We start from the raw sequence: 26,463 nt of genomic DNA, 5'->3' as shown, positions 1-26,463 counted from the left end.
AACCCCAGTTACATGAAGTCCAGGGTTACGAGCCTGTAATCCTGGATTATTGATAGTAGCCAGGACTGCTGGGATTGCCATTGTTAAGGGATGGGGATCATGTGTCGTCGCTCTTTACAACAACCTCATTTGAGTGATAGGAATTCTGGTCCTAGTTACCATCATTAAGTGAGGACTACTTGTAGTTTCCCCCATAGCAACCCATTTCAACACGTTCCACAACATTTACTGGAGGCCACCTCTGGCAATTGCTCAGATTTAACAAGCCACAACTGCCTCCTAAAATTAGGGTTCTGGTATCACATCCAGAAACACTCTCAGCTTCTGATTATGTATATGGGATGCCATGCCAGTGGTATACCTATACTCTGCGCTAATCTATGAATTATGATTGTGTGAAAATTCAGAAAATCAGTCAGTTTGAGTTGTTTAGAAAAACAATGCAATTTATATATCTCAACTGAATCTCTATGTCAGATCAATACAATTCAGATTTCTGCATCAATGAATAATGCAGCGTCTGTGCATACACAGGAACATTTTAATCATCAAAACCATTAGAAGGCTGTATCGGGTGATTTTCTATTTGTTAAATTAATGTGGGAAGTATGTTTGAAGTTATTCCCTGATCTGAATGTTTTTTTATGCCCTAATGTAAAATATTTAACATATCTAGCATAAGGAATATACTAGATATGTTATAGGAACATATTAGCAATATATGAACAGGGATTACAACTGTTTGAAATGGCTTAGGCCATTGCCTCTCCCCTACCTCCAGGTAAGCTTTTGTTTTTGATAGTTTATCAGTTAAACACTTTGGTGTCCCATGATGCAGTACTAGATGAAAAGGGCTTTTCAAACTGATTTTAAGGAAAGACACCAGTGAGATTGAAGTAAGGAATCCTCTTTCTCATTTCTCTGGAATGTGTTCAGGTATGGAATCTAGACAAGAATTTTTTAATTCACTTCATGTTCACATGCAAACCTGATTCATTTAAAAGATGGCTGCTTATTAAATGAATCTATTGTTTTTCTTTCTATTTCATTCTGCTGCACTTTGGACCTGATCTCTAGAGAAATATTGCTATATAGGAAACATCTGCCTCATTTGTCTTAATATTCACATATTTCATATAGTATTTAAAACATTATGGTTTTTTGAAAAAAGGTGTCCAGTGATCTGCTCTTCTGCATTATAGAATATTGGGAAAAAGATGTCCTGCCAACAGTTTACAGCAAATCTGGATGGACTAAATGATGGGAAAGATTTTGCAAAGGATCTGTTAAAGGTAATGTTATGCCCAGAAATGAGTCATTATGGTTGATAAAAGCCCAGGTGCCCTATTCACACTACACATACAGTAGTGGATGATAAGCTACCACTGCTTACATGCTGCACCTGAACATTCTCATTTTCATTCTTAAGATATTGTCTACGTCAGCCTTTGTCACCCTGTTCTACAAATGTCTTGGACTATAATCCATATTATTCAGTTTACATAATTAATGGACATGATGCTTGGAGATTATGGAAATTATAGATCAAGACATCTAAGAGGTCTTCAGATTGATGAAACTCAAATGCAAATCATCAGAAAAAGTGTTATGCTATTTCAGCTTACAAATATAGAAAGTAATGAATTCAGACTTCTTTCATGTTAAAGCCTTCTGTCTCTTGAAAGCCACCATGAAAATGATTTAAGAGTGCTACAAAGTTTTTATTTAAAGCACTTGTTTTGTGTAAGTAGGACAACCTCGCTTAGGAGTATTCAAAGGGATGCATCTTCTATTACCTTATGAAGTAGTATAAACTTGGAAAGCAAAATAGAGCCTAGAGATAACATAAAGTATCAGAATATGATGCAATTGCCAAGTATCTATGTCCTCCAATTACATGCTAATTTCTAACCATTTTGTCATGTAACGGCCCATAGTGAGGAGTTCAAGCCTTACCAGCTCAGGGTTGATTCAGCCTCCCATCTTTCTAAGGTCACTAAAATGAGAATCCAGATTGTTGGGGGCAATACGCTGACTCTGCAAACTGTTTAGAGAGGGCTTTAGAGCGTAATGGAGGGGTATAAGAGCTGTGGTGGCACAGTGCTTTGTAGTACTGTAGTACTAATTCTGCTGACTGCCGGCTGCCAGCAGTTCGGCAGTTCGATTCCCACAGGCTCAAGGTTGACTCAGCCTTCCAAGATCAGTAAAATGAGGACCCAGATTCTTGGGGGCAACGTGCTGACTCTGTAAACCATTTAGAGAGGGCTGTAAAGCACTGTGAAATGATATACAGTATAAGTCTAAGTGCTATTGCTATATAGGTTTTCCCAAACAGATGTTTATTTCTTTATCCTTTTCACAGTAAAAAAAACCAACAGGTTTTACAAGAAGTAAAACTGAAGAAGGAATGCAAAATGGTCATGTAGTCTGTGACACTGTTAACATGATTAATATAGATTTATATCAAGCAGCTGATAGAATTGGTTCTTTACAAAAAAGCTCACTTAAATTAGACCTTTATTATTGAAGAATTTTATTTCAGTTACAATCTTCTTAAAACCAGAGCTATGAAGATAAAACACTAAGATAGTTCTAAAAATGCTAGCGGAAAACCAAAGCATCTAAAGGCATACTTGATGAAAAAAGTAAATTGTCTTGATTTTTAATTGCTCATATACTCTGAATAATGGTTACATAATAAATAAATAAGCTCTTCAAACCTATTTTTCCATATAGGGCTGGCCATTAAACAAAGGAGGCAGCTTGAGGGTGTTCAAGAACAAATGTCTACTGCACACCTTATTCTAAACTAAACTGATCTGGCTTATTGTCCCTGGGAAGTGAAAGATACTGTCCCGTGCCTTCAGTGCTGAAGCAAAATGTATATGTCTAGGTTTGTACACAGATTGCTGAGCAAGTGCAATTTTTATCTGTAATACCCTACATTAGGATAACTGTAAAAATATTTTCCCATAATTTAATAGATATTCAGAAATATTCTGATAATATTATGTTCTTATTTCAGACCCTGTATAACTCCATAAAAAATGAAAAACTAGAATGGGCAATGTAAGTAATTGTTTTAAATATATGTAATAGATTATTGTCTGGTGACTGTAACCCCTACAAAGACTTATAGATTTTGTTCAAAACAGAAACAGTATGCACATCTTGACATGAATGATGAACAATTTTAGGAGTTTGTAAAAATCATTGTTCTGAATAATAAATATACACTGTTTTGAGAGCAGTTTTCTTTAGTATTATAAAACAGGGAGATATAGCAAATCATTATTTAAACTAGCTTGTTAAAATCTATAATTCCAAAAATTCAAAGAATACAATAGAAAAATCTAAATGGAGTAGTCCAGTTGCTTTTTTAAATACTTTAGATGTCATATTACCTTCAATAAAATGACTGCAGCTGTATTACCTACTGTAGGCATCATTTCATTTACTGGTTGGTATTGTTTTCTATTTGTAGTCAGCCTTCTAACCAGGGGTAGGATTCTACCGGTTCAGACCGGTTCTATAGAACCAGTTGTTATGATTCTGCGCAGTTTAGAGAACTGGCAAATCGTACCCTCGGCTGGCCCCGCCCTTCCCCTCCCTGCCCAATCAGTCCTTATCGTGCATGCGGCACCCCCCCGTGTTCTGTTTTTTGCTTTTCTGGGACGCAGGGAAGCCTTCTGGAAGCAAGAACGCCCCCCCCAGGAGGCTTCCCTGAGGCCCAGGAGGCCCAAAAATGGAGCATGGGGGGGGTACTGGAAGCCCCTTCCCCAGGCTCTGTTTTTACCTTCTTGGGCCCCAGGGAAGCTTTCTGGGAGCCAAAACGTTCCCCAGGGGGCTTCTCTGAGGCCCAGGAGGCAAAAACAACAACAACAACAACAACAACAGGGGTGGGGGGTGTGCTGCAAAAAAAGGAAGAAGAAGCCACGCTCACCCTGTCACATGGCCAAGCCCACCTAGCTACACCCACAGAACCAATTGTTACAAAATTTGAATCCTACCCCTGGTTTTATCTCTTTTTATGGCACAAATCAAGAACACAAGAAGTGATAGTACAGTTCTATACTGCACTAGTAAGGCCACACCATAAATACTGTGTCCAGTTCTGGTTGCCACAATGCAAAAAAGACACCAAGACTCTAGAAAGTGTGCAGAGAAGAGCAGCAAAAATGATAAGGGGTCTGAAGGCTAAACCATATGATGAACGATTAAGGGAACTAGATACATCTAGCTTAAAAAGAGAAGGATTAGGGGCACAATGATAGCTGTCTTCCAGTATGAGATGGACAGAGACAGAGAACAGAGGGTAGACTTATTCTCTAAATCACCTGAAGGCAGGACTAGAAGCAATGAGTGGAAGCTTAACAAGCAGGGATCCAACCTGGAATTAAGGAGACATTTTCTGAACAATTAGTCAATAGGACAGCTATCCCCCTAGAATTGTGGAAGCTTGATAACTGGTGTAGTTCAAGAAAAGATGGGCCAACCATTTGGCTGGGATGGAATAAGGACTTTGGCACACAGTCAAGCTTTTAAGGCCTTACAAAAGATCAACAGAGTTAGGGCCATTCTAAACTCCACGGTATTTGACAGAGCAAGGGCTACTGAAGAAAAAGCCCATCTTCTAGTCTCCGCCAGTCAACACTCTGGCTGATGGAATCTGCAGCATGCCCAGTCTCCTAGATCAAATTGAATGGATGGAGGTTCTTGGAAAAAGATGATACCTCAAGTACCTTGGCCCAAAACCATACAGGACTGTACATGTCACAACCAACATCTTGAATTGTGACAACCAGAAGTGCATGTGACAACCAGCACCTGGAAACACACCACTAACCAATGCAGTTCAAGCAGCAATAATGCTATATATGCCATATATTTGCACCATTCTGCACCAGTTGAAGTTTTAGGTGCCGCTCCATATAGAGTGCCTTGCTAAACAAGAGGTTACAAGGGCATGGGTGATGATGGGAAGGGCCTCCCAGCAGGGATGGGATTCAAATTTCTTAACAACTGGTTCTGTGGGCATAGTTTAATTTGTGGGTGTGGTTTGGTGGTCATGTGACTGGTTGGTGTGGCTTGCTGGCTGGGCATGGTTTGATGGTCACATGACTGGCTGGGCATTGCTTGGTGGTCATGTGACTGGCTGGGCATGACCAACTCAATGTCACTCACATCAAGGGGTGCCTCACCTAGCACCTCCCCTCCCAGCCATTCCTTGTCACACTCAGCCTCAACATATCTATAGTTCTGTAAAACTGTTGTCCACCTTTTTTTTTACTTTATTGTCTACATACTATAGATGTACTGTCATGGACCACTGAAAGGAGGAAATGGCTAACATGCTTTGCCCAAGAGGCTAATAGGCAACAGGCTTTCAAGGGGCTGCCAGAAAGATTGGGGGGCAATTATTTTCCAAAGAAGCAGAAGGCAAAACAAGAAACAATGGGTGGAAACTGAACAAAGAGAGAAGCAACCTAAAACTAAGAAGAAACTTCCTGACCGTGAGAACAATTAACCAGTGGACTGCTTGTCTCCAGAAATTCTGGGTGCTCCAACATTGGAGGTTTTAAAGAAAAGACTGGACAGCCATTTCTCTGAAATGGTATAGGGTTCACCCCAAGGTCCCTTCTAAGTGTTATGCTGGCACCTTTCCAGGATCCAAAATGTGGCTGTGATAGTTGTTCAAAGCTCCTCTGTTTTTTATGTGCAGCAGCTCAAGTGTTTAGGACAGAGGTCTCCAAACTTGGGCAACTTTAAGACTTGTGGACTTCAACTCCCAGAATTCCTCAGCCAAGTTTGGGGGCCCCTGGTTTCGGATCATCACCCGAACTGGCCCAAACCGGTAGAATCCCACCCCGGCCTCCCAGTCCAGGAATAGGGCAGGTTTCTTTAAGGGACAGTTTCCTTTTGGTGGGAATTCTTATATCTTCTTGAGTTTCTGGACTAATGGGGGGAAATACTTATTTTATTGGAAAGCTCTATTTTTTGCAATTTAAGAAGTGAATATTTATAATTAAAATTCACTAGAAAGAAGATACACCTCAAGCATCATAGCAGAATTTAATGATTTGAGACTCCTCATGCTTTTCAAGCAATATGGCCTCTTCCCACTCTGAAAGGTTTCAGAATATTTGAGGGTGCTTTGAAGATGCTTTGCCCTTTGTTGAATATTGCAGGAAGAGGGTTGATATGATTCAGTACTGACAAATTGAAAGTTAAATGTCTCCTGAGATACAATATGCAGTGACAATCCAATCAGGTTTCAAGGCCAGATGTAATGTTTCAGAACTAGACCAGAACTCTTTTTTTTCTCCTTTTCTAAGCAGCCAAGCCCGTTTTCCACTAATTCTTCAGAGGAAATCTACATAAAAAGACTCACTCCAAGAGAGTAAAAAAAACTTCTCCAAGAGAAGTTATTTATGTTGCATGAGAGTATAGACCTACAAACCTCTTGAAAGAAATGGATCAGGCAAATTGTTGGAAAAGATAGATCTGATATGTTACCTATAGATACCCCAACGCCCCCAAGCTGGCAAGCTTATTGTGTTTAGCAACATGCATTGCAGCAATCACAGACTCATTTTTCTTTATTTCTTTTGACTGTAGTAACCACTTGCTGAGGTTTCTGCGGCATCCTCAGAGCTCTCTAATTCTTTGTGAGTGCAGTGGAATGAGATCCACCCAATACATGCCTTCATCAGTTCTATGATATTGCTTAATTGGTGACTATTGCTCAGAAGCCCCAAATAAATTATAGAAAGAAGCAGAGATTTTGAAGATCAGTCATTCCTCACAGAATTCGTTCCACTCCAATTCTCCAGAGAAATGGAGACAATTCCAGCAGACACCTTCCAGGGTATTTTTCTTGTTCTCTTCTGCTCTACTGAGGAGACCAAAGCCTAGTTGCTGAATAGCGTTTTTTGCCAAGTGAAGCTAAAAAATTTGTGCTGTCAGACCACACTGTTACTTCAGTCTTCTCAATGGACAAGGAATGAAGAAGAGGCAGTCTGGCACTCTGGCACTGCAGAGAGGCAGCCAGCAGGCAAGCAGGTGGTGAAGACAGATTGAGCATAAGCAAGCACTGGACACAGGGACAATTCGGCAGCCACCAAAAATGATTGGCAGGGCACAAGCAGACAGGAAGGCAGCTGCTACCGTGTGGGCATGGGCAAGCGATGGACATGGTAGAATAAAGCAAATAAGAAAGGGAAGCCGAAGGAAAGAAAAGGTGAGGTGCCATGAATAAGGCTCAGGGCTCACTTTTGACTGGTGGTCACTATAAGGAGGCAGAGAAATTGATGACTAAATGCTTAATTTTTAAGAAAAACTGTGATCGAGTTTTACAATGTTGCCTGCTACACAAACTATGCTTATGCTGGGGACAGTGGTCAGATGATATCAAAAAAAACTGTCTCTAACTTGAGACACACTCCAAAAGGTCATAGGAGTGATTTTCTACCAATCTTCTAGTAAAATTTCACAGAAACGTAAGCATCAGCTTGGTAGTGGACACCTGGATTACTCTTTTGTCCTGAAGTCATCAGCTCCACAGTCATGTTTCACATACTAATTTTCAAAGGATTAGATGTGCATCATTTGGAGGAACTGATGATAAGGAAGCCCTCTGTCTTCCACAAAATCAGCATCTGCCTTTTTGTCCCACCACCTTCTCTCCCTGCCTTTAAGTGTAGGATCATACGAGATGGCCAACATCTATGCCCTTTGCTGGACCATTTGTTCCATCTACTTATTACGTTTCCCAAGAATTCTGCCTGCTATACTGAGTGAGGAAAATGGATGGGAGCACTGGATACTGACTATTCTGCCACCTCTTCCTTTCTATTTAACCCCTCGCATGGGTGAAGTACTGTGGCTTAGTAAAATACTCTCTGTATCTTTCATATGCACCGGTTCCTCCTCCCTGCACTGCTCCTCCTCTAGAGCAGGGCTGTCAAACTCCCGGCCCACAGGCCAGATGCATCACGTGGTGGCCACACCCACGCCCAGATTAGCAAAGTGGAAAAAAGTCCCAATATGTCACGTGACACCAACTTGATGACATGAGCTTGACACCCCTGCTCTAGAGCCACACACGGACTTGGAGCCCTGGCGGTTCTGTTAGTCCTCTCCTCACATTTCTTGGAGTACTGTACTGTGGAGGTAGTCCTTGATTTATAACTTCCCTTAGTAGCCATTCAATGTTATAGTAGCATTGAAAAAGGTTATTTGCAACCGGACCTTGCGTATATGACCTTTGCAGCATTCCCATGGTCATGTGATCAGAATTCGGGCACTTGGCAACCAGCACGCATTAACGATAGTTGCAGTGTCCCAGGAACATGTGATCGCTATGTGCAACTTTCCCAGCTGGCTTCTGAAAAACAAAGCTAATAAGGGAAACTGGATTTGCTTAAGAATCACATGATTCACTCAACAATTGCAGTGATTTGCTTTAACAACAGTGGCCGAAAGGTTGTAAAAGTGAGTGATGATTCAGGATGATCCATATTCAAATCAGGTCAGTTTGGAGGGGATCTTGCTTCATTTGGAAAGCCATAAAAATAACCTGACATGTTCCCATCTGGTTAAAGATTCGACTGGATCTTAAGAACTTTCCCCATCTTCATCCATTTGCACAGGACATATGAGGTTTCACCTTGAAAAATTACTGCTAGGCATGGCAGAAGCTATCCCCAAAGATGACACTCATCCCCCTTGTGTAAAAGAAAACATATTTTGTTGTCTAGCTATAGTTCCTCTGTTTTAGAGCTTCAGAATTTAGCCAGTATGCAGACAAATTGAGACAATGACCTCCATTCCTTTTATTTCCATATGGGCCACTCTTTGATGCTTGTAGTCTGGAATATTTCTATACTAAATGACTTGGGGAAAAATTGGAACATTGATGTTATATATGTTGATGGCAACAAGATTACTTTATGCACAAAAATGAAAGATTGCTTTAATTCCTACAGTGGATGGATGTGGCTGCAAAAGCTGACAGAATGAGCAGAGATGGCTAAACTGACTGCTTTGATAAAAGAAAAAAAAACATAAGTACTTTTGTTTCTACTTGGAAACAAGTGGGCTTGAGGTAGAAAAAAATGAAACTTGGGTTTTACTGATTAGATAGATTTGTTGTTATAGAAATGGCTAGTTCATGCTATTATGTAAAAGTAAAAAGTTGAGGTTCGATGTTACTTCTTATTCTACTGCATCAAAGGGAGTGGGAAGTCAGTGCCTTTTCTTTCTTTTTCCCTTCTTCTCTACACTTTTCTCTTCCCTTTTCCCTCCGCTACTTTTCCTATTATTTGCTTTTGTATGTTTGTATTTTATGTTATAAACTAATAAAAAGGAAAAAAAAACAAAATGAAAAGAATATTTCTATATCAGTAACGTTAGAGCAACAGCCACAATAACTTACTGATGACTTTTTTGTTTTTCTAAATACTGCGTAGCATTCCCCCCACCCACCCCCCAAAATTCTATGCTTCAGTTTAATTTTTTTATTCTTTTTTTTTTCTTGCCTGAAAGTGATGAAGATGAACTCAGGAAGTCATTATCGGAATTGGTGGATGATAAATTTGGTGCCAGTGCAAAGAAAATCACAAGGATAGTTGATGGCAGTAACCCTTTCCTGGATGCTCCCCAGGCCCAGAACGCTGTTACCTACAAGCATGGCATTCTCACTCGGAAAACCCATGCTGACATGGATGGGAAGAGAAGTAAGTCTTAACCAGGGAGGACAGGATCAGGACAAGATTGGTATGATGAAATAACAATTTGAATCTATGATGCATTTATAACTGTCAGGGCAAATAAAGATGGAATAAATAATCTTTACCATTAATTAATTTTGTGCATGTTATTAATTATTTCACAGCTTTGCACATATGAATGCATCATCTCCATCTCCTCATTTTATATTACTCTGGCAACTTTCAGGTTCAATTACCTTTCCTTTCAGTTAAGTTCAGACCCAAAGGATTTTAAAATCCTAGTTTCATATATCAAATTAACATTAAATCCATCTTTTAATCATGTTTTAATGAGCTACAGTGACTAGGTTTACACAAGATTCTAACTAAAATCTAAGCCAATCAAAACTGTCATAGGAAAATTCCAATAAAGAAACAAAAGGACAGTAACACAAACAATAATTCTTACTTTGAGATTCAGAGGTTTATTTCATGAGCAATTTGGAACACGAACAGCCATCATAACACAACTTATATCAATAACCCATTGCAATGAGGTCCAGTGACATAGCTGAGTCCAGCAAGGAATAGCTGTGGCCAGTGGCTCCAAACTTATCCCAAGACATTCTTTTTATACTTTTCTGCATGCATTTCGCAACTTACTTCCTTGTTCTTTCTTACTGAAAGAATCTCAAAACTTTATCCACCTGCTACTTTCAGTTCCTTATTTCTCGTGGTTTCGTCCTTCCATGTCCAAATATATTTATACATCTACAGACTTTGCAGACTCATATTTCACAATTAGCAATGACTCAGCAGGATTACAAACAGTTCTGGTACATTTTGAAATCATCCTATCTAAAACTTTGGTTCATGTCTCTTTATTCTGGGGCCTGCTATCATCCGAAGGCCTTATTGAATCTGATAGATCAATAGCCTATATTTTTCTTTCTCACAAAACCAATGAAATAGTTACCATTCTTGTTTGTTGATAGCTTATAACTTCCATTGTCAATGTAGCACCACAGAATCAATAATCTTTGATTATGATTGGTTTAGAAACTGTTTCATATGCCCAAGTTGTAATCCAAAGGTTGCTTCGAAAGGCAACCCAATGACTGGACTCTTATTTCTTATTAATGTGTTTTCTTTCAAATTAGCTCATTGTGCAGTGGAAAGCCATGGTGAATGGCTAACCCATCCTATATAACATGCTATGATTAAAGGAAACAACATCTTACAGCATGGACTCTGTACCACTGTTTCTCAGGTTTTTGTTTTTGGCGTGGTCCAAGAGTGACCCCTCATTCCATTTCTTGCTTGATAATTTGAAAGTGTTCCTTTCATATTTTGTCCTATTTATTTTAAAAATAGATGTAGTCCTCGAGTTACGACCACAATTGACCCAAAAATTTATGTTGCTAAGTGAAACATTCGTTAAGTGAGTTTGCCTCATTTTATGAATTTTCTTGCCACAGTTGTTAAGTGAATCAGGCTTCCCCATTGACTTTGCTTGTGGGAAGGTCATAAAAGGTGATCTCATGACCCCATGACACTGCAATGTCATAAATGTGAACCACTTGCCAAGCATCTGAATTTTGATCATGTGACCATGGGGATACGACAACTGTCTTATGTATGAAAAATGGTCATAAGTAACTTTTTTCAGGGCTGTTGTAACTTGGAATGGTCACTAAACGAATTGAGCCGAGGACTACCTGTACATTATCATATTTATTAAATTGAAAACAAATGTTTTCATATAGTATTGATAGTTGGTTCTGTTTATTAGTCTCTCTTATCTTGTTTTTTTATGGATTGCATCTTGAAAGGACCTTTCTGTGGATTTTTCTTGTGATTTCACATGATAATCATGAAGTCATGGGAAATATTTATCTTTTTTAGCCCCAAGAGGACGAAGGGGATGGAAGAAATTTTATGCTGTGCTTAAAGGGACCATACTGTATTTACAAAAGGTAAGGATGGTTGATAAATTCATTTTACCACAGAATGATATTTTCTCAAGGCAAGGATTTCTACTAAAACCTAAAATGCCCAATTGATCGATATTAGAAGAAATGTAATGTAGGCAGAAGCCTACAAAATCTAGTCTTAAACCATGGCTCTGGAAACTGACAAGTTTGCTTTATAGGCAGCAGAATGTTTTGTTTGGAATCAGCTAAACATTTTGCTTTATAAACCAAAGGAAAAGAAGGGTACGCATAGACATATGTTCATGTTCCAATTTCAGAAGCTAAATGGCTTGGCTATTGATGGAACAATACCAGTGGGATGGATTTGTCCATCACAATTGAGGTTACAGGCTAATAATGATATTCCAAAAAGATTGGCATGGCTATGGGGCTTAGGAGCAATTTCTGGGGAGCTGCCAATAGTTCCCCCTATTAACTGATGCCTCTAATATTTGGTCCCCACTACCTAAACATAAGGCCAACTCTGACTCTATTACTTATCTGACTTTCATGAACAGTACAGATTATTCTTTTTCCATATATTCAAAATGCCATTGATGCTATATCCCATCTTTAGTAGAGGGGCAATAATTTCTGCCCATTTTCCTCCTAACTATATGTCACAGAACTGTTTTGTCATAGGAGTCTGTGTGTTTTGTGTAAAGAGCTAATTAAAGGGGGATGACTTTTTTTGCACACAGAAGTTAACTAAAACAATCCTATCTTGTTTGAATTCCTGAGAATTCAGGGGGAGACAGAGGGAAAAATCATTATTTAGGTCCTAGAGCATTGAATAGTATCATCTAGCTTCTATTTTGCCATTTACAACCAAAGTCACTAGTAGCTCCTAAGTTCTTGTAGCTCCTGTTCTGTTTGGAAAGTGATGCTGACAGATTTACCCTTTGGTAATTAGCCTTGGGATGCTTCATTATTCTTGATCCCCCACATCCAAATGAGCCTGAAGCCATTCTGCAAATAGGACTGTTACGCAAATAATAATAAATTCTGCCTGTCTTGTTCATCTTCTGATTGCATGATACTAGTAAAAATATTGAAAAGGTTGGGTAGATAAAAGCATACAAGCTGAAATTTAATCCAGATAAAATGGAAGTATTGAGAGTCAGGAAAATGCTGACCAGAAGATGGTATACAGCTGGATTTGCATGGAACATTGTTTCTCGAGAAAGACTAAACAACTAGTTTGAGAATAAATAAAGAATTTCTTTGAGATGCCTCTTTTTTATTTTCGATCAGCTTCGGACTGGTTCACCAACCCCTATTCTATGTAGGGAAATCTGATTTCACGACAATAAGCCATCTGAACTGAAGCCCTTAGCTTATAGCTGGAGATTCTGGCAAAGGTGAAGTTCAAATTGGTTTCTCAAAGAAAGAGTGATCAACTTTATATGTATATGGAATCCTGATGGCTAAGATATTTTGGAGCTTTCTGGGTTTTCAGAATTATCCCCATGAATTGTGGAATCCCCACTCTTGTAGATTAATGTGATAGGAGGAAGAAATAAACTGGAAGTGTTGTTGTGGGGAAAATAGGAGGAGGGAAGAGTATTAGATATGTTAGCTGCCGTGAGTTACATATAAAATAATAAAGATGGGATATAAATTAAATAAATAAATGTTCAGATCATGTTGCACTTCCCAGAATCCAAGTTCATTGTCTATTTGTTCCTGGGCCCAAGTTTAGGTTCTGATTTTCATTCTTATATTTCTAAATGATTTAGGAGTAGGCTATTTCAACAGTTTTATTACAGGCAAGGAAGAAAAAGAATAACTCCCCTTCCTAGATATTGATATAAGGAGATAAGATAATGGCAAATTAACAATCTGTGTATATGGAAAATCCACACAAACTAACCAAATTTTAAATGTCACAAGCAACCACCCCACTGCGCACAAGAGGAGCTGCATCCAGACCCTTTTCAAAAGAGCCAAAACGTACTCACCACCAAGTCACTAAGAAAAGCAGAAGAGAAATGCCTTTTTGATATTTTCCTCTGCATTGTCTGTCAAAAAAACTTCAATAATACAATGTTTGTCATCCAAACCCAGACAAAATATATAGCCAACCTCAATGTGGAAAGAAGTCCTGTCATACATCAAAATAACATCTGAAATGATTGCCAGAATACTGCAATCCCTAGGAATAATGATAGCTCACAAACCTGTTTACATTCAGACAAGTGCTATCGAGGGTCAAAGGCAAAATACAGAAGGAAGACAACAGCAACATGGTATGCAAAATCAATTGCAACTATTGTAACCAGTTCTGTGTTGGATAAATAGGAAGACAATTGAAAACAAGAACATCAACTAATAGTCAAACTGCATGACCAAAAATCCCTGATTTCGAACCACATTGATAATGAACAACACTAGTTTGATTGGGAAGGAACGAAAATCATTGGCCATGCTAACACCTGCCACACATGTGAATTTATTGAAGCTTAGTACTCTACAAAAGGGGCAATTAACAAGCATATTGATTTAGATGCAGCATATGAACACATAAGAACCAGACCAATCAAACAGCCAGTCAACAGCAAATCAACCAACTCCTCAGAAATTAAATATATCACTAAACCGATAGCCAGTCATATGACCAACTTACCGCATGAACACACAAGATATACGTAAGCTAAAGAGGAATAGAACAAGACACTTCTACTGAAGTCCCGCTGATGATGTTACCTAGCTTGGTAAGGAAACATTTGGGAGCTAAATAGCAAGCTCAGAGAGCAAACCATTGCCAAAATCTAAAACCCAAGCTTACAAGTATTTCCTATTATTTCTATTTCAACAGTATCCAAATGAGCTGCCTGATCCTTAAACACATCTTCTTTCTGTTCCATGAGGAGGAGTTACCAGACTGATAATGTTCTGTCTCTTGAGTACTTTCTCCATGGAAATAAATTTGTTGTTGATATTTTAAAGATTTATCCAAGTATGTTCTTCAAATGATATAAACTCCTTCTCACTGTGAAAGCAGAGTACATTTTTATTTATCTACTTATTTTAAAATTGCATACATGTCTCAAATCTGAGTATTTTTGCAAAAGAAAATCCACTTAGTTCAGTGACACTTTCGTACCTAAAATTACAGTTCACTGCATGTGGCAGATGGCAAGTTGCAGAAAGTTGGCCTAAGCACTATTTAATAGCGGCTGTTGACATTTACACCCTTCTGCTTTCTCTAGTGTAGGAAATATAATCAATGCTAACAATCTTCCTGCCATAGAAGCTTGTCTCCTCTTTTGGATGCTGTATACAAGCCAAAGCAAATGTGAAATATAATTTACTTAAACAATAAAATAATAAAATATTTTAAAATATATGTGTGTAGAATATATATTGCTTGTATCATTGATGGGTGTGCTCTCTAATCCAGAGCAGCTTTTTTGCTCAACAACTGTTACTCAGCTTGATTCTGACATCATTTTCTTCTTCAAAATCAATGAAAACTGACAAATCATCTGTGGAAGCAAGGTAAAATACTTTGGATTGCTGCTTTTGCATGGCATGAGTACATCTGGAAAATAAGCTCAGCATTTTGATTCATGAAGTCAATGAATCGACATATAGTAAAAAAAAATGACATTCAGAAAGTTCCATTTCAATGTATACAGTTAACAGTGGAAGATCAAGTGATAGGCCTAACTCAACCTTTTCTGTAGGCAAAAGCACTACAAAATCTGATAAATAGTCCTGGTGAATTAAATGTCTGAATCAGGATATAAAAGGATGAACGTGGATTGTGTGTGTGTGGTGGGGGGGGGCATTTTGTTCACTGAAGAGTGATTTGAGAATGAACAAATGCTTGTGATGCTTTCTCCACCTGTCATAAACATGAAAAGACTTTCTGATGTCTTGCCACTCCTTCCCTTCCACCTCTTTTCTCAGGATAAAGCTTTGTAAAAATAATAATTAAATTGACTGAGATGAGTAAAAGGAAGAAAGCAAAGAGATAACAGGGAAGTAGAAACACAAAGTAAGATTCTTCTTACAGTTGCTTTAAATTCTCAAGTGAGAACGCCAAACAAACCCTTTAAAACAGGGTTGGGGTCCGACCGGTGTAACTACTGGTTCGGTGATTTTACATTTTGCTATGGAAGGAACCCTATTATTTTCATAGGACCACAGAATTATAGGGATGAAAGGACCTTGGAGGTCTTCTAGTCCAATCCCCTGCCCAAAACAGGAGACCTTATTGTATCCCGGATAAATAACTGTCCAGACTTTTCTTGAAGACCTCCAGTGATTGGAGCACCCACAATTTGGAGAGACAAGCAGTTCCATTGATTAATTGTTCCCACTTTCAGGAAATCCCTAGTTCTGGGTTGGATCTCTCTTTAACAAGCTTCCACTCCTTGCTTTTTGTCCTGCCCTCAGATGCCTTAGAAAATAAAGACAACCCCCTCTTTTTTTATCACAGCCCTTCAAGTACTGGTGAGCAGCTATCTTGCCACCCCTTCATTAGATTAGACGTGCCTAGTCCCCTTAACCCTTCATCATACAGTTTAGACCCCTTTTCATCTTTGTTGCTCTTCTCTGTACTCTTTCTAGAGTCTCAACATATTTTTGTATTATGATAACCAAAACTGGACTCACGATTCCAAATGTGGTCTTACCAGTGCAGTATAAAGTGGTTCTAAGATTTCATGTGATCTTGATTCTATCCCTCTGTTGATGCAGCCTAGTACTCCATTGGCATTTTAAGAAACTGCACCTGAAACTGCTGGCTTATACTTAAGTGGTTGTCCACCAGGACTCCTAGATCCTTCTCCCAGTTACTGCTGTTGAGCCAGATACCACCTATTCTATATCTGTGTGTGTGGTTTTCTTGCCTACGTTCTTTTCCTGCCACTAAATTGTATTTGTTGGATAGGGCCCACTGTTCAAATCTGTCAAGATCTTTCCAGATATCAAGCCTATCTTCTAAAGTGTGGGCTATTCCCCTCAGTTTGGTGCTATCTGCATATCCTATGAGCTCCCCTTCTTTCCTCTCATTTAAATCATGTATGAATCATTTTATTTTATTTTATCATTTTATTTTATTTTATTTTATTTATTTCCATAACGTATCACTTTCCTTTGGAGCCTGATTTGTGTACTGATGTCGTACACAGATGAGCAGTAAAACAATTTGCACAAAATCATCTGCAATAAAATGTAATAAAAAGTGCAAAATATAGATTAGAAAAAATTAAGACAAAAGCTATTAACCAGTGTATTTGAAGGCAATTATTCATGGACACCCTGCAAATTACAAGGAAATAACCATTTTAAAGCAATTATTTGAAGCTAGACAGTACAGGAACAAATCATACTTTTCCCAGGAACGTTTTTCATTATATAATCAGAATATGTAATTTGACAGCTTTCTGTCCTCAACTAGCAGTAGGTGCCTACATTTATTTAGCTTGAATAAGAAAATTTAAAGTAATTAATTTCTGTTTATTTACATTATAGCAAATGTTGCTACCCCACGTTTAATTTTTGTTACCATATAATTTTTCTATCTATTGTCTGTTTACCTCTATACATATAACTCATGATTAAAGTTCAGAAACTGATTTTTCTACAGCAAGTGACAGGAAACATGGAGCAAAGAGATAGTCGCTATTCCAACAAACTGAAAGACTCAAGGTCCATCCCACCCCTGAAAGGACCTAATGGCAAAGACTGCAATGACGACACCATCAAAGCAAACCTCTTTAACACATTCTTTGGCTCAGTATTTGTAAACAGCAATGGATCATGCCCAGTATTTCCTGGTCGAACCACAGACAACTACAATGATCTAATACATATCGATTTTACAGAAGACAATGTTGAAAAAGCACTATGCAATCTAAAACCATCTCTATCTATTGGACCGGACGGAATATGTGCCTGCTTCTTAAAAAAGCTATCCACTGCCATAGCCGTACCTCTAAGCATAATCTTTGAAAAATCTTTCAGGACCAGCTCCTTGCCTAACCTATGGTCACAAGCCATGGTCATCCCCATCTTCAAAAAGGGAGACCCCAGCCTAGTTGAAAATTACAGACCAATCTCCTTATGCTGCGTCACCTGTAAAATCATGGAATCTATTATTAACCAATCCATTATCCTCCACTTAGAGACAGACAACCTACTCTCTAATAAACAATTTGGTTTCAGAAAAAAAACTATCCTGTAATCTGCAACTCTTACACTGCAAAAACATATGGACTACACAACTCGATCAGGGCAAAGCAATCTACATAGACTTCTGTAAAGCCTTTGATTCAGTGGTACACGACAAACTACTCCTAAAACTAAAATCTTATGGTATCCCTGGACACCTACATAACTGGATAGAAGCATTCCTGTCAAACAGACAACAAATGGTCAAAATTGGGAGCATCCTGTCAAATTCTGTACCTGTCAACAGTCGTGTCCCCCAAGGCAGTGTTTTAGGACCAACTCTCTTCATACTCTACATAAATGACTTCTGTGATCATATTTAGAGCAATTGCGTTCTCTTCGCTGATAATGTAAAGCTATTCAACACCACAGACAATACTACTACCCTCCAAAAAGACCTTGACTATGTATCAGAATGGTCAAACAAATGGTAACTTCAACTCTCAACAAATAAATGCTCTGTCTTACATATTGGCAAAAAAAATATCAGAAAATAAAATACAAGCTACATAGTCAAGACCTTGTTGATGATCCAAACTTTATCAAGGACCTTGGAGTACTCATCTCAAATGATCTAAGTGCTAGAGCCCACTGTAACTACATAGCCAAAAAGGCATTAAGAGTTGTTAATCTAATCCTACGTAGCTTCTTCTCTGGTAATATCACACTACTCACTAGAGCATACAAAACATTTGCTAGACCTATACTTGAATACAGCTCATCAGTCTGAAACCCATATGATGTATCTAATATTAACACAATTGAAAAAGTCCAGAAATATTTCACAAGAAGAGTTCTCTGCTCCTCTACTCATTGCAGAATACCTTATGCCACCAGACTTGAAACTCTAGACCTAGGAAAAATAGAACTACGCTGCCTCTGGTCCGATCTAAATACAGTATATAAAATCATACATTGCAATGTCCTACCTGAAAATGAATACTTCAGCTTCAATCGTAACAACACAAGAGCACACAATAGATACAAACTCAAAGTTAACCGAACCAAACTTGACTGCAGAAAATAGACTTCAGCAACAGAGTGGTCAATGTTTGGAATACTCTACTAACTCTGTGGTTTCTTCCCCAAACCCCAAAAACTTTAACCTTTAGACTGTCTACTATTGACCTCACCCCCTTCCTAAGAGGCCTGTGCATAAGCACAGTAATCGTGCCTACCGTCCCTGTCCTATTGTTTTTTTTATTTTTCTTATAAGTATCTATCTCATGTATTCAAAACTATATTCTTATACCTGTATCTTGTAAGCGATTGACAAATCAAATAAAATGTTTTAAAAAATGTAAAATATTCCCACTGACAGGACATGACATTTTCCAAATACTTGATACCAGTCATTTCCAAGCAGAAGTGGAAAGCAGAAAAAAATGCTAGGAAATAATGTAGAAGTAAAAACAAGGAACCTGCACATTGGGTTAGTACTATAATGTTTCGGTACAAATACTGTCCAAAGATGGTAGAAAATGTACCTCAGAGTTTTGATCAGAATCATCCTTGAAATTAACCTTGAAATTAACTTACCATAGATAAATTAATGAGTAACAATGGAATATTCTGCTGGATCTTTAAGAAGAAACAAGTATAAACCAGGTTTATATTTCTCATATGCATGTTAGTATACTATATTGCCTTACACCTGATTAAAACACACTACATAATGGAACTGTTTGTGATCATGTATATTTGAAGGATTCAGTGATTCTTACTTAAGGTTTTAGAAAGTATGAATGGTAGCTAATTGTTCATCGTACTCTTAATATACAGATAAAAATTATCTACATGTCACCAGTCATATCATGGAGAGATATGTGGCATATATCCAACAGCCAAGAAATGCCTGACAGTATCTACATAAAGATTGTCAATGAGGAACAGAAATATCAAGAAGAATGGATATGATGAAATGGTACTCACATACATGCACTAATCATATGAAACAACTATTGAATGTGAAGACATTAGTAGGAACGCAATGCCTTAAGATTATAAGGGAATCTCGTTAAATATCTACCCAGACTTTTAGGGCAGGAAAAAATCATGGAGCCTGCAATCACCACAAGAGATAAACAACTCCGTGAAACATCAGTTATGGGACAGGGCTTCCTGGGTCTCTGAAATTTGGGGCAAACTCCAGATTGGAAAATTAGTCTAACAGCAAGGATGTCTGTATATAGGCCTTATTCAGTTTATAGCAAAAGGGAGCATCAAATAGTATAATATCATCATACAATTCCAGTATATGTTATTGTGTAGAATTGTGTACCCAATTTTTACCACATTGAATTAATAAACTTCTTTTGGAGAACAATAAAGTGCTTGTCTTCTGTAGACATTTTACTTTTAGATCTTGGTTAACATGAACAGTAAAAATATTACACTGTTCATTCACTGGCGACATATGAATCACCACATTGATGAACTCATCAGTACATCGGTCCCTCTCTTTTACTCCAGGAAAGGCTTATTTATAACAAAATGCATCCTTGCTTCCTCATCATATATCTCATGCATTAAAAATGCAACATTATACTTTGCAATCTGCATTTATTTTATTTGCTTGGTTTTTTTTAATTGTGCAGCATGTAGCACTTGTCAGCAACAGTCCCAGGGCTGCATACACAAAATTTATAAAAGAACTAGCATGCTTTATACTTATAATTTTAAATAAATCCAAAAAAAAAAAAAAGATTCAGTAATTGCTGGAAGAGTATTCAAAGCTGAATTCCTTTCTTTATTGGGTCCAAGACATTTGTTCAGTCTTTATGCATTCCTCTTGTAAGTATCATCTGATTCTGCTCTTTCCTATTTCTTTTTATGGTCTTCATTGGATTGGAGTCTCAGGTTTTTTAAAGGAAAATCTGGAGAAATATCTGCCAGCAGATATAAAGGGTCATTTCCAAATGGTTATGGATGAGCTGTTGTTGTTGTTTTGTCACAGGACGAATATAAACCTGATAAAGATCTTTCTGAAGTGGATCTAAAGAATGCTATTCGCATTCATCATGCCTTAGCCACAAAAGCCTCGGATTATAGCAAAAAATCCAATGTGCTGAAACTGAAGACAGCAGACTGGAGAGTGTTTCTCTTTCAAGCTCCGTAAGTATCACAGGAAAGATTAGGCAGGATTATTAGAACTTGGGGTGACTTATTTGAGATGTTTTTACACCTTCCAAAGGCTCTGGGGATCTGATGACATCACCATAAAAACTGGGGAACTTAAAGGGAAAATAGGGCATATTCAGCCTCCAGAAAGCTTAACTCATCTGTTTCATTCTTAGGCTAACTGAACAATCATCACAACCGTTAATTTTGTTTGTAAATTTGAGTGATATGATCTTGGAGACATCTGAGACCTCAAAAATGGGAGCTGAGATCTGTGGATTGTGTCTCCTCAGTTATAAGTTCTCTTTTAATATAGCAAAGTCTCACAATTACATTAAGGTTCTTTTTAAATTGACATTATCATCAGATCTTACTGTTCAATAAATGAAAAATATGATATTACTATCAAGCTCTGGGGAAATCAGGAAATTCAGGCAGTTCAATGAGTATAAAGATTGATTGCAAGCTTAAGTTCTCTGCAAGAATCTGACCAACTAGCAGTCAGGGGAAATGAGCGGGAGATAAGAAAGGCATTCAAGCTGGGTTGGATTTAGATCTCTTGTGGTGTGCAAGGACTGATGACATATGTCACGTTGATCCCTCCCTTGGGCTTAGCTTGGTCGTCTCCTACAATTACTATGTAATTAGCATTAGACGCCATTATCTGAAGGCAATAGTACCATAGAAGCAATTCAGGGCTACTCTATAAATACTGTGTAAAATAAATATATATATAATCAAAGAAGAGGCAGATCTAATCTATAAATTATACATATAATGAAGAGGTAGGTCTAATCTATAAATTTCCTGGATTGTAGACATAATCTATCCTCTTCAACATTAAAACAAAAAAGAATATAAATCTCAACATAATTGTCAGGTTTCATAAATTGACCAGACAAATATATAATTATATCTATAAAACATAAAGCAATTGTAGCTTCTCCCTTGTAATGAAGAAGTGGTAATAATCTAGGTCAGTGGTTTTCAACCTTTTCTTCACCACAGACCCCCTTTTGTGGACATGGACCCCCCAAGACTTAATTCAAGATTTAAATCATAACATTTCTTCAAGTCTTTGCAGACCCCTGGGATGACATCACACCCCCGCCCAGGGTTTTGTGGACCACAAGTTGAGAACCACTGACATAGGTTAAAAAAAAATATGCAAGTCTAAGCCTGTGGCTGAAATAGTAAACCCTGTTGTTTGCATCCTGAAAATGATGAGCTCTTTCTTGATATGTTTATATATGTTTGCTTATTCTGATTCAATGAAAATCATTTTTTCTTATTGTTTCAATGGCATCCTCTGTAATCTACCCTACCCAGGTCCCCTTTGTTGCTCCTTTCCTGTATTTCCTTGTATTGCAATTGTCGATTAAGTTCATTTGTGTTGATGTTATTCTGTGAACTGTGTGGGGAATCATCTAAGAGGTTAACTTTAATGAAGCCTCATCAAAAGGAGCTAATATTTTCAACATTGCAAAAATTGATTCCTGTACATATCAGAAAGAAAAACCTGAAGTGGCACAAAAAGGAGCATGGCCTAATCTCGTATAATCTGTAAGCAGATGCCAGCATATGGTCAACCTGAAAACTTCATTAGGAGACTATCAAAGTAGACCAGGGTTGTAATCTTGATAAGCAAATTGGAAAACAACATTGCAGAAGGTGGCCGTGGCAATCCATTACTGCTCCATTGCCAAGAAACCTACATGTAATCAGCCTTTGGGACTCAACTTGAGGAAACTATCTTTTAAGAAGAATGCAAAGTAAAAGGATTAATTAGTGATGTGAAAGAGAAAGGCAGCGATATGATAAGTCAGTTTAGTACCAATCATCAGTTCTCCTTTTCATACCAGAGGTGGTATTCAGCAGGTTCTGACCAGTTCTGGAGAACCGGTAGTGGAAATTTTGAGTAGTTTGGAGAACCGGCAAATACCACCTCTGACTGGAGATTTTACAGTATCCTTCCTTCCCCTGCCATGCCCACCAAGCCACACCCACAGAACCAGTAGTAAAAAATAATAATAATCCCACCACTATTTCATACTAATGGCACAGTAAATGTCTTTCTCTCTGGGTGTCTTATGTTTCTGACCATTTGACTTTCAATGCTGCCTGCTTTCCATAGAAGTAAAGGAGAAATGCTGTCATGGATCCTGAGAATCAACTTGGTAGCTGCCATTTTTTCTGCCCCAGCATTTCCAGCTGCTATTTGCTCCATGAAGAAGTTCTGCCGGCCTCTTTTGCCATCTTCATTAACTAAACTCTGTCAGGTAAAACTGAAATGTGTCATAGGGCGGCCTGGAATTCAGGCAAGCACTGAATGAAACATGCATTTTCTTTGCAAGAGCAGGATTTGAAACACAAATTATAGAAGGCTCCAAACTCAGATGAAAGAAGGCAAGTAATTTCTGCTCCCTCTTAACGTGCCTTGGCTGGTCTGTTTTGTGATGAAGGCAGGAGGCAGTTAGCTGAAATATTGCCAGACCTAAGAGGAGTTTCTTTTCCGTATCTTATGTGACTTATGCCACCTTTTTATTTAAAATACTTATAACCTGCCTAAAATAACTATGCTATGCTATGCTATGCATATTATATAATTTGAAACAGCAAGAAGAATACATTTTGAAATATCATTTTTTAAATCAATCAGAGACACACATTTGTTAAAATAAAATGGTTTATTCTACAGAAGGGATGAGTTAACATTTTTTTCTCGTATCAGGAAGAACAGCTACAGTCCCATGAGAATAAAATGAGGCAAATTACAGATGAATTAACTGAACATAAACTACATCCTGTAGTGAAATGTCTGAAGTCAAAAGAGGCTGAAGAATATCGTTTGAAGGAACATTACTTAATATTTGAGGTGAGTCTTCTATCACCTACTGTAGTTGGCAAATGATAGCTGTCAGTAGAAGTAATGAACTTGATGAATTTTGGGACGTGCACAAAAGCATCTGACAAAATAATCTACTTCCATCCTATGATCAAGCAAAAGGTATTTCCTAGCTAAGAAAGGAAGTTATGTCCTTTCAGGATTCACTATATTTTCTCTAGAGGAATCAGGAATAATTCTCAACTGTAAAAGACATAAATATACCTGTGATTTGCACAATCCGTGCAGCCTTATTGTTTTTTATTGCACATCTCCTAAATAATTTTGGGCCAGATAAATATGTTTCATTCTGTTTTACTGCCCTCCACAGAAAAACCGATACGAGACATATATCAACCTCTTATGTGCAAAGATAAAAGCTGGGACAGATGACGTGGAAAGAATTGAAGCCAACCTCTTCACAATGGAGACCCAGGATATTTCTTTGAGGAAAACTTGTTCCAGTCCTTCTATAACCCAAGGGCAGTTGTCTGTTGAAAGTAGTAAGGCAGAAAAAGACACTCTAGAGCCAAATATTTCACACGCAGGGAGTCAATAAGAGAGAGCTGGTTCTCCTTATCTGCAATCCGTGAGCACAATAATTTCTCAGATATAGAGTTACTTCAATAGAAAGAATTCAAAGTTGTTTTAGTTTACACTAATTCTATTCTGGTGCTTATGTTTTTGGAATTAGGCCGCCCGTATTGGTTTTCCTGAATATGCAATAAAAGGGCAAAGTTCCCATAGAAGGGCTTTGTGAGTATCTGCATTTTCCAATGAACAACATGTGTGAAACTATGATAACATGGGAACCCAACTGAATTAATTTCTGTTTTTTAAAAAAAACTATGAGTGAAATGGTAGTTTCACAGCCCTTGCAATAGTCTTACAAAGAAAACAGTGGGAACACAGTGGGAAGATTTTTATTCATTGCTGATAAGAGGTTCTGGACTGGACAGGGTATCTGTTGAATCACATTTCCACATGAATTGTAAAAACTATATTACTATACCTTCCTACTGCCAAACAGGTGTAGTTGGTTTCAGATATATAAACTTGCAATCTAACATAGGCCAAAACAATAGCAGGAATAAAATTCCTTTAATATACAGGGAACTCTTAGCAAGACTAAGTAATGTTTTGAAAAGGTAATAGTTTAACTTTTTTGTTCCTTTCTATTTCTAACAAAAATCCATCTGAATTTGCTGCAGTAAAAGTTGCTGTTGCTATGCTCTCAGCATCTGTAAATAGCCAATTCACAGTTCTTGTTCCTGTTCCTTCTGCTTCTTCTTCCTGGCCATCCAAGCATCTGCAAGATAACCTCTGTGTGTGATGACCGTAGAAAACTGAGTTGCAGTCACAGATAGTTGTACGAATTCCATTTTGCTGTAAGCATAAATATACTTGCATAATGGGAGGTGCTTCTGTTCCTTTCTTGCTGTGATGAAAGTGGTTTTTAAGACCTCCAGCACTTTATTTATGGATTGATTCATCATCATCTTTTTTTCTATACATTTTCCACAGTCAATCAAGTTCCAGTTTTAAAGGATCTTGTAGCTGCTAATTACAGTAATTTACAGTTTATATTTTTGCAGCTTTTTAAAATAAAGATAATAAAGAGATTTCTTTGGATTCTCACAGCTTTGGAGAATTTATAAATTATTGAGTTTCCATATTTCTTACCACCAAGGATGCTACCCTTTTTGTCACCAAATTTTTAACCATCATTTTTGTATAGTTTGATAATTTTATTTGAGAGAATGCACTAAGAATTATGTACAAATAAATACTAAAACTGTTAATAAAGAAAATTCATTTAAAGCTCTATTTGGTGTTTTCATGATTTTTAACTATTCAGTAAAATATTTATCCTTATTTAATGATCCTTTGGGGAGATTTACTGAAAGAGGGAGTGGTAATATTCACCCAATTTTAGATGTAGTAACCAAATAGAGGCAGGCTGGCAATAAGGGAGTAATAACTTCTGGTGATGATTACTGCTGATACAGAATACAATGACATTTCTCTTTTTGGCTCAGTTGACTGAGATTCCCATTTGTAATTAAATTATTCCATTTTGTGTAATTTGCAGATCTGGTAAGTATTGATCATCAAAATCATTAGCAAAATGTTGATAAGTACAGAAACTAAGACATGTAGCATCCCACTTTATACCTTCTTTCAATTTGATAAGGAATGATTGATGAATGCCTCTTGGCTATGATTTTTAGACAGCTATATATTTACTTGTCATGGCATTCAAGTAGATTTAATTAGCTCCATAATTAGAATGCCATGGGTTACTTAGTCAAATGCTTTGCTCAAATTAACAAGCATTGTGTCTATAGCATTTCCATAGTAAGTTAGTCGATTGAATATGAGATAATGTTATTCTCCATGATTTGTTTTTGAGAACAGTTTATTTCTGATAAATTACCATAGAGTTTTCATGGAATGTAAAGTTCACTCTCCTTACATTCTGGTATGGAATCTTTGCAGGTATTAATGTCATTGTAAGTGGATTACAAATCCTCCTCCCTTGTTTCTTTCTGAGACACGACAATTTCCTTCCTCCACTCTCCTAGTGCCATCC

The 26,463-nt window shown here is 37.6% G+C and overlaps 1 protein-coding gene across 1 annotated transcript in view; it reads left to right on the top strand.

Moving 5' to 3' along the window:
* Positions 1-25,702, top strand: part of PSD2 (pleckstrin and Sec7 domain containing 2) — a 95,972-nt gene extending 70,270 nt beyond the window's left edge. The window contains exons 8-15 of the mRNA XM_026672486.2: positions 1,203-1,292; positions 3,026-3,069; positions 9,547-9,737; positions 11,616-11,686; positions 20,823-20,980; positions 23,121-23,265; positions 23,718-23,861; positions 24,202-25,702. Coding sequence (XP_026528271.2) covers positions 1,203-1,292; positions 3,026-3,069; positions 9,547-9,737; positions 11,616-11,686; positions 20,823-20,980; positions 23,121-23,265; positions 23,718-23,861; positions 24,202-24,429 — 1,071 coding nt within the window. The 3' untranslated portion in view covers positions 24,430-25,702. The remainder of the gene's footprint in view (positions 1-1,202; positions 1,293-3,025; positions 3,070-9,546; positions 9,738-11,615; positions 11,687-20,822; positions 20,981-23,120; positions 23,266-23,717; positions 23,862-24,201) is intronic.
* Positions 25,703-26,463: the final 761 nt, after the last annotated feature.

Source organism: Notechis scutatus, chromosome 3 (assembly GCF_049901735.1).
Source record: "Notechis scutatus isolate UNSWTSFEM ecotype Mainland chromosome 3, rNotScu1.2, whole genome shotgun sequence".
Taxonomy (NCBI): Eukaryota; Metazoa; Chordata; class Lepidosauria; order Squamata; family Elapidae; genus Notechis; species Notechis scutatus.
The sequence above is the reverse complement of the archived record's forward strand: the minus strand, read 5'-3'. Positions and strand labels throughout refer to the sequence as shown.